The following is a 9,017-nucleotide window of genomic DNA, read 5'->3' as shown; positions in this document are numbered from 1 at the left end:
TTTTTTTTTTTCTTAGCACAATTAGGTGTGCATATACATAACAGCTTAAATATTTTTGGATGCACAAAATGGGAAAAAATACACAAAAAAAAAAAAAGAAAAAATTGAAAAATGTTACGCACTTATATAAGCATTTGATATGCTCACATGGGGGAGGGAGAAAAAATGAAAAAGAAAACAAAAAAAACGAAAAACAAAATACACATGTTTTTTTCTCTCTCTCCTTATGACTCTTAAATCTCAATCACATTGAAAAATAAACTCCTGGGTAAGGAGAAGTAAGCAAATAATCATTTTCACGTCTGTTTTGTTCCTTCACCTTGCAATCTCGCGTACACCTGTCCTCTAATTCGGCTTGAACGCGTAAAATTTACTAACAGTAGGCAAAGACTCTGCGACGTTCGTAAGCTGAAGGACGCGTGAAAGGAAGCATAAAAAAAAAAAAAAAAAAGTCCCGCAAAGTGTAGCGCAATAAGTCGCGTACGTGGAAACAAAAAAAAAAAAAAAAATGCAACAGCGCTGGGAGAACAATGGAACAAAAGGATGGAGAACAAGCGTGTAACAAAAGAAAAGGCAAAAAAGAGAAACTGGTGGCTACGCACATGGGAAAATTGTGCAACCGGGAAAACTCAGCAGGGATGGAACTGTGACGAAAAAAAGGAAGAACGAAAAAAAGCAAAGGAGGAAGGGATGCAGGCACGAAAAAAAGAAAAAGGGGGAAGCGTACCACGAAAAGGAGTACGACGAAGAGACATACAACGAAAAAGCGTATGAACAAGGAAGGATGAAAAAAAAAAAGAAAATTAAACATTAAAAAAAAAAAAAAAAATAGCTTGAAAAAGGCTAAAAAAAAAAAAAAATGAACAAAAAAATTATGAACAGGGTGAGGAAAATGGGAAAAACATATGACCTGTACATAATTTTTTTTTTTTTACCAGAAAAAGGCTTTCACAATTTTCATGTATGATGACTTGTCGATTGTGTACGTAGGCTGAACGTAAGCATATGTATACGTATCTATCTGTACTCATGTGCATGTACGCGTGTAACGCATGCGAAAAGGTGTAAAGAGGGTGCTAAGTCTGCTACATAAACGTTACACAAAATTTTTGGAGAAGCGGCGCATTCAAAGGCTGGATGCGCACGAAAAGGGAAAATTATCATAAACTATTCGTAAAGAGCATGTAAAAAAAAGAAAAAAAAATCTCCTACACCTGTTTGGCGTTTTCTTACACTTAATAACGTTCCACTGAATGTGCGCACAGTGTGTCACCTGGCATACATACACATTCGCTCGTATGTATGCCCAATAAACGCAAACTTAGCAGCAAGGCAACCGTTGCACAGCTGTTTCAGGAGGAATATCAATCCAAAACGTATTGTTCAAAAGGATAGGAAACAGAAGAAAAAGAAAAAAACAATTCGTAAAATGTAAATCTTCTACTGTATGTATCAATGTTGGGCAATCACAATGTAGAATGATTTTTTTTTAAAGTAGAGCTCCTCGTTTTTCTTCTTTTTTTGGATTATCACTTAGGAGGTTAATTTTTTTCAATATTTTTTTTTGTTTAGTGAAAAAAAAAAACATACGCTTATGTATATGTTTATGTACATGTATATTCATACATAAATGCGTACAGTGGGGGCTAAAAAGTCGCCGATACGGCGTTGCTCGAAAAAGCACAGGTAATAATTCTCGTTGCAGGGTTTTTTAAAACCATTTAAACAAACTGTGCACGGGGTCCGCTGCGAACGTGCAGAAAGGATAAGCGGCTATCTTGCCACACTTCAAAATGTGCGTTCACATATATACGATCGCGCATTCACTCACATAGATGCTGTATACATGGTAAGTACATGATATGCACATGTGCAATATTTGTTTAGGCACGCACACGTATGATGCCTACTCATATACACAGGGTATGCGCTATTCACAGGTTTTTATTTTACACAATTTGAAACACCAGCTATGTCAAACTGGTATGTTTAAAAAGGTGTGGTCTCTTTGGTGAAAACGGGGATTCATACATGTATGGGTAGGTTGACGGTCTTCGCCTTGTAGATATCGCCACAGCAAAGTGGTGGACACGCTGCACGTTCGTCACGAAGGCGCGCCTGTGTAAAAAACGCAAGTTCTCTACCCAGAAGTGGTAACAAAACGCCCCTGGAGGGAGACGCACGGGAAAAGGTTACACAATGAAGGCGATCCACCGCTTTCTATGCAGAAGAACTACAGTTCCTTCGCGCATTACTTGCTCAGCAGTTATTTTACAAAGGTTAGGGATCTCCTTCGAAGAGATAACACCTTCACACAATTCGATCAAAAAAAAAATATATATATATATGTAAGTATCTCACGTATGCTCACAATGTGCTTAACAGAGTTAACAAGTGAGGGATGTACAATTAAAACACTCCACGTATAGCTATAAACACACGTTTGATACAAGTGGTTCGTTTAAAAGAAAGGTGGGATTTACTTATGTGTAGTTGGGGATACACGGCACAAAGGTGTTCCCTTTCAATTCTTTGCACATTCTTTTTCCCTACATGGGCTGATCGTTGCTGCTATTACTTGGGGAACATTCGTTTGTTTTGTTTGTCGTAATGTGACTGTTCCTTTGATTTATACTTGCCTGTCAGATTGGCTTTAAAATTTGGTGTAAAATAGGCTGCAAATTTAGCTGTAAATTTATATTTCAGCTTGATTGCCATTTCAGCGCCAGCTTTAATTTTTATTTTATTTTTTTCGCCCCGCGCATGCTTCTCATTTTAAATCGCACTGCACATTTTGTAGAACACCATTCCGGGACCCTTTCATGTGTACGCGTTTTTTGTGTACTTTTTTGTGTACCCCATTTTCGTGCACCCCATTTTTTTCCCCCTCATGAGAGCCACACCGAAAACGTGGAAATAGAGTTTTTCCTCGAAGTCTAAATGTGACAAACACTGACATGAAAAGAAAATCTCCTAAAATTTTACTTTTCTCTGGTGACAAACTTTTAAAGGGCGCCAAACACGTGCATGCCAATATACACATATATGAAAATGCCTATGCGACCATGTCCACCACAATTCCCTCCTTAGACACTGCCTCCCCCACCGCGAGCTTTGTGTATGCACCTACCACGTACGTAAATAATCACAGATATGATGTTTTTATCGTTTTTACGTTTTACCTTTTATCGTTTTTTTTTTTTTTTTTTCTCCCCACTTGACCAATAATATGTGTTCCCATTTTATGTGACGCTGTTCCCAAATTATTCCCTTCCTCGTTGCTAAAATGTTCATCGAGGAAAAACCTGAATGTACATTTTGAGTATACACAAATTGAACGATATATTCTTATTTTTTGGGGGGGGAGCCAAGATGTGCAAGAGGTGTACTTGTGCAGCGCGTTTTTTTAGGCCACTTCGTCGAGGGATGTACTTCCCCTGCTACGTTAAAAGTGCGCATTTATGTGTACGCATGTATGATGATTTTTTTTTTTGCAAAATTAATTCCGTTGGAGGATTTCCCCTTTTTCGAATTTTCTCCCTTTGCGGGGAACACAACTGCATACCCGTTGAGAGAGAAAAAACAAATTACACTTCTTCCAAACTGACTGTCGTATGTACATGGAGCAGGGATGGGAAAAGAAATAGTGGCCCCCCTCTCTACGCGATGCTCCCCTTCATTGGGCCACGGGTAGCTACGCAGGTGTACTCTGTTCGACTGCATTTCGCCCATACTCGTATGCGCGTCACCCTTATGTTTTCACAGCGCAGGTAGATATTCCTTCGTTCCACAATTGGAAGTTCCCTTAGCCCCCTGCTGGTGGAGGGGAAGCACGTCTGCACGGGAACATTTCGCCCTTTTTTTGTTGATGCATCTTTCGTTCGTAACGTATGCGAAAGGGTTGCTCACCAATTTTTTGGTGTGCCCGTAAGGTTTAGGGTGCCCAGGCTCAAATACACATTGGGTGAAGTTCCTCCATTTCAACTGTTAGTTCCTACGTCCCACATTCCGTGTATGGTGTCCGCCCACTTTTGTGCATCTCCTGGTAAGCGTACCTTTTCCCAAAGTGGGTAACACACAAAAGAATGCTCTTTAAACATACAGCGAAAATTTCCTCCCTCTACAACTTTTTCTGTTAATGGTAAGAGCGCTCCTTTTGGTGCGAACAACGATGCGTCAGCATCGCGAGGTATACACTTTCACTATCTGGGAAAAAAAAAAAAAAAAATCTACCCCCTCGGAGGCATACGCGTTGAGTAATTAGGCATTTTCTACAACATAAGGGAGAGGTTTCGGTGGAAAAAACTGCAATCCCATTTTCGTGCGTTCCGCAAATATTCCCCAGTTCTATATCAATTGATTAACGAGGGAAGGACAACAATCCCCATTGGGTTTACTTCACGGAGACTCCATTTTGCATTTTAATAGTCCCCTCCCATGTAAAAAAAAAAAATAATAAATAAAATAGGTTCCTCTTCATATGCGAAGGAAGAACCTTGAAGGGGGATTGCTCAACCGGGGGATACACGCATTATATGTGCATCGCTGACGAGTGGAAAGACCCTTGCTTGCCACGAACATGGGTAGTTACGCAGCCGTAGTAAAACTTTGCTCTGGTCCCACTTTGGCAACGGTATTTTGTTGAGTAGCCGTTTGTCCGCTGCATTTTCACCTGACCTGTGTGCAATTTTTTTTTTTTTTTTTTTTTTTTTTTTTTCATTTTGCGCTAGCTGTTCTGTTGGTATTTGGTCAACTTATATACATCCCATTTTATCCTTCCTTTCCCATTTTACTTCCACCCGCGTGACCACAGCTACAAAAAAAATAAAATAAATAACTCCCCAGCAAAGTAACCTCTTGGCTGAATTTTCAAACAAATGCTCTGAGAGGTGACCACAGTGTACCATGAACAAAAGCATCTTTGACCCCTGCCTGCACTTTGGTCATGTAGTACAAGCGAAGACGAAGGATGGAGAGACATTCGAAGGAGAACTCTACTGTTACGACACCAATATGAAGTTTGTAGTAATTAAGGGTGAGGGTAAAAATGGCACTGCTAACTTTTACATTATTAAGACAGATATTATCGTAGACATAGAGATACGAAGAAGAGTAAAAGTTCTGCATTACCCTCTTCCGCAAATTGAGAGGTCCCTCATCGAGAAGATTGAAAAGAAGGCCTTAGAAAACTTTGAAAATATCAAGGCACGTATCGGTATTGGCGTAACGCAGGAGGCACAGGAGCTCTTCGATTTTATATGGAAAACGTATGCACACTGAGGGGGGGGCAAATGCATTTAACAGACTACCCCGTATTGGGGTGATGTGTTTCCACTCCATCACGCACGGTTTAGGAACGAAAAGCAAACGCTGCTTCCAGTGGGTCCTCACAAATATTGGAACCCCTCCGATCATACAAAATACACATGGGACAACACCCCCCTTCCATTAGGCACCCAGACTGCACTTGGAGCAACAAAGACATTTTGGTCCTTAACGGAGAAGTCAGGATAAAGCCACCTTATGGACCCGATAACTGCGTAGCGAAGAATGAAAATCTCAAGAACAGATTTGCCACAGTGGTAGGGAAAACAAGCGACGGAGTGAGGGAGTGTGTGTATTTTCCTTCCTGGATTTTCTATATTAATCATTTTGTTCTTCTCAAGGGGGGTAGTGACGTGAGGGCTACTAAGCAGACACGACGTCCTTCCCCCTACCCCCGTGTTGTTGCGAAAGTTTACCCAACGCAATTTAGTTGGCCCATCCGTCATTGAGCGTTACATTGATTTGCTTTCCTTCCCCCAGATCTCGAAGTTTCGACAGAAGAGGAATAATATGCCCAGTTGGGCCTGAGTCGTTTGCCAATAAAGCAGTTGCGTCAGGACCGCCACAGAGTGATGCACACGTGTGTATATGCACAGTAACCACTTAGTAGTTCTTCATTTAGACGGTCGTTCATGCAGTTATCACTCACAAGGAGGTTAGTTGGTCGAAAAAAAAAAAATTTTTTCATTTGCCTGATGTTGGTCTTTTTTCTCACCATGCGTGATTACGCCGAAGTAATTTCTCCAGACGACAGGGGGCATTCCCGTGACAACAGTCCAATGTGCATGCTAACGGTACACCACTGTGTGCACAACATGGTCGTGCCAACTGCACTGAAGGAACTTACGTCCATTTGTACACCCCACCTTTAATTAAAAAAAATTCTCATTTGATAAGCACCCACCTGTGTAAATGGGTTGAATTACGAATTTGCATCCTCTATAGATTCTTCCTGTTTATGTTTCCTCTGGGTTCGCCAAAATGGGCTTCTTCCTCGCGGTGTTCCTTTTCACCGGTTGGGGCAGTTGCTGCGGGGGGGATGGAAAGTTGGCACAGTGAATTTGTAGCGGCTCATTGGTAGTGGTGCATCGCTGGACGTGGTGCCTTTTGTCCCTCTTTTATGCCTACGCATGGTCAGCTTCAGGTAAAGGGCGAACATAATGAACGGGACGAAGACGATAGCCCACTGTAAGGTAGTGAAGGGGAAAAGGAAAGGAGTGTTTCAAGGAAATCTGCGTTTGTTCATCACATGTGTGTCCATTTATTGATTTTTTCCCCCTATGGCCCACCTGCACCCAGGCGTTTCGCAGGTAGCTGGCGAAGTAAATCCAAAAGTCGGGCTCGGGTGGCGGATGGGACGCGTAGCCCACTTCGTTCATGTTCGTTGCGGGGGAAGGAAGAAGCAGCAAATTTGTGCCAAGTTGGCGCACAGGAACATAGTGGCCAAAAGTTTGGACGTGCACTTATTGCTCCTTTGGCACGGCTAAACAGAGCTGGGGGGGAGGCGATTCATCAATAAATTTGATCATTTGTTGTTTTTTTTTTTTTATTTTTTTTTTTTCCCTTGGGGAGAAAAGCCGCAGTTGGGCGAAGCCGGGAAATTACCCTGACTTGACCGTTCAGGCGATTGCCACTCAGCGAAGCGGCTACCTTCCCGTCGCACTTTACGTAATATTTACGTTGCATTTACGTTGCATTTTTCAGTTTTGCTCGGTTCCTCAAAAAAGGAAAAATTCTTTTCAACGTTGGATTAAAATGTACAGCACGAGGGTGTGCATGGTGAGGAAAAAAAAAAAAGGATGGGATGGAGAGGAGGTGCAAATGGGCATGCACAATAATACTTGGCAGATTGACCGGTTCGCGGTTTGTTCACGCCTTGGGGCGGCCCTTGCCCTTGTGCTTGCGCCTGAAGTTTTCATACTTGGCCTTATACGCATGTGGTGCACCTGTGCCCTGCAAATTGTTGCTGAGATTTTTGCACATGTTTATTTGGTGCACAAAGTAATCGATGAAGATCTTCTGTTGTGCCCTCATCTTAATGTTTAGAATATCCATATCGATGTAGAAATCGAAGGAGGAGCCAAACACAGAGGTGACTAATTCACCTTTGTATAGGGGTCCCTCTTTCCAGACCAGTTGCCTTCCGGAGTTCTTCACGCACATAATATCTGCAGAGACATCTTCCTCATTAGGTGGGATTTCCCCATTTTTGGCATCCCCTACGTGGTTGTTTAGGACTCCCTTCGTTTGTCCATCCTTCTGTTCTGCCGCAAGACGTCTCTGTTCGCCATAATTCATGAGGCTTCTCAACTTTTTCAACTGAATGTTATGATACAACTTCGAGTAGGAAATAAAGTGAAAAGCCTTCTTCTGGTAGGAAACGTCTTTTAAAAAAATATTAAGCTGCGTCGTCATAGGGTCCGAATTGTAAGTCTGATTTTGTACGTTTTCAAAATTTGCCAAAAGTTGGAAGCTGATGTTGGAAAGGGGGTCGATAAATTTAGGGGCGACTTTGTAGAAGAGGTCTGCATAAGCCTGTTCATTGGTTGTCTGCAAAAGAGAATAAAACTTCCCTGAATAACTTTCCTTAATATTTTGTAACACCGTTTCATCCAGTCTAGTATTACTTAACGAGTGGCAAATAATTACAATAAGGTACATCTTATCTATTAGCTTATGGATTTGACTCTGTTCATACCTCTGCTGGTTGGACAAGTGAATTTTCTGCTTCGACAGATAAATCAATATTTGCGACAGGACCTTAATGCTATCGTTGTACCGTCGTAACATCATATAGCAAAATGCAATGTGGTAGAAAATGTTTATGTGACATAAGGTCACCTTCCAGTAGAGTGCCTTGTGACTCAACTCTATATACGATATTATTTTTAACGCTGTGTAGTAATCTCCCATGAGGACATATGCTTTTAGTAGAACACAGCAGGCGAAGTAAGAAAACTGGTATCTACTGGTTAGCTCCTCATTGCTAACGTGAAAAACGTTATGCACGAAGATGCTTCTTTCCTCCTCCGAAAGGGTGGTAAATTCCCCCTTCAACAACAGACTATGTAACACTTCCAACACGATGCTGCTTTCAAACACGTCGGAATGTTTTACCAAAAAGTCTATTCCTTCTTTATTTTCCTCTGGATTTTTCAACAATTTTAGCTTGAAGTGGCACATGGATTGATACTGATAAAGGTACTCAGAGAGGAATTCATGGATCCACACGTTTGGCATCACCAACACGTTGTCACTCGTATCTCCAGATGAATCCGAACATATGCTTGAAATAAAATTCAACAGACATTTGTAATTATCCCAGGAATTCTTTCTATCCTCCAACGTTACGTCATTTATTATGAACACATGTCTGTAATACAGCTCCTCATAAAGCGAGTGAATCAAATTGTGGAAACGATTCTTCTGTTTGTAAAAAATATCCACCAATTTTATGGAAGGCCAACGGATGTTCTTGAAGTAGATCTCCGATATGGCGTAGAAGTCCGTGTCGAACAGCTTCTTTATCGCTTCTGCGTTTCGGTGGTATACGAAGTCGTGTAGGTTTATCAGGAACGTCTCTACTTCCTCCTCGAAGCTCACGAGCATGTGGCTGCCCGTGGCGTGTTCACCCTCCCCGTAGTCAGCCATCCTCTATACGTGCGGAACGTTACAACGGTGTACCAGCGTAA

General features: G+C 41.6%; 3 protein-coding genes across 3 annotated transcripts; 1 reads left to right on the top strand and 2 right to left on the bottom strand.

Annotated features, from left to right (window-relative positions):
• Positions 1-4,905: 4,905 nt before the first annotated feature.
• Positions 4,906-5,853, top strand: PCOAH_00035570 (Uncharacterized protein; the record flags this gene model as incomplete). The annotated part of the gene is made up of 3 exons (XM_020060348.1): positions 4,906-5,267; positions 5,453-5,582; positions 5,806-5,853. 3 exons carry the CDS (start codon positions 4,906-4,908, stop codon positions 5,851-5,853), a joined length of 540 nt encoding a protein of 179 aa, XP_019915571.1.
• A 411-nt stretch (positions 5,854-6,264) lies between these two features.
• PCOAH_00035560 (Uncharacterized protein) lies at positions 6,265-6,704 on the bottom strand (the record flags this gene model as incomplete). Its single annotated transcript, XM_020060347.1, has 3 exons — positions 6,265-6,353; positions 6,454-6,511; positions 6,615-6,704. The coding sequence occupies 3 exons, from the start codon at positions 6,702-6,704 to the stop codon at positions 6,265-6,267; spliced, it is 237 nt and encodes a 78-aa protein (XP_019915719.1).
• A 490-nt stretch (positions 6,705-7,194) lies between these two features.
• On the bottom strand, positions 7,195-8,976 carry PCOAH_00035550 (Eukaryotic translation initiation factor 3 subunit L; the record flags this gene model as incomplete). Its single annotated transcript, XM_020060346.1, has 1 exon — positions 7,195-8,976. One exon carries the CDS (start codon positions 8,974-8,976, stop codon positions 7,195-7,197), a length of 1,782 nt encoding a protein of 593 aa, XP_019915870.1.
• Between the last annotated feature and the right edge of the window lie 41 nt (positions 8,977-9,017).

The sequence above is a fragment of the Plasmodium coatneyi genome, chromosome 11, assembly GCF_001680005.1.
Source record: "Plasmodium coatneyi strain Hackeri chromosome 11, complete sequence".
NCBI classification, from domain to species: Eukaryota; Apicomplexa; class Aconoidasida; order Haemosporida; family Plasmodiidae; genus Plasmodium; species Plasmodium coatneyi.
This window is presented reverse-complemented; position numbering and strand designations above follow the sequence as displayed.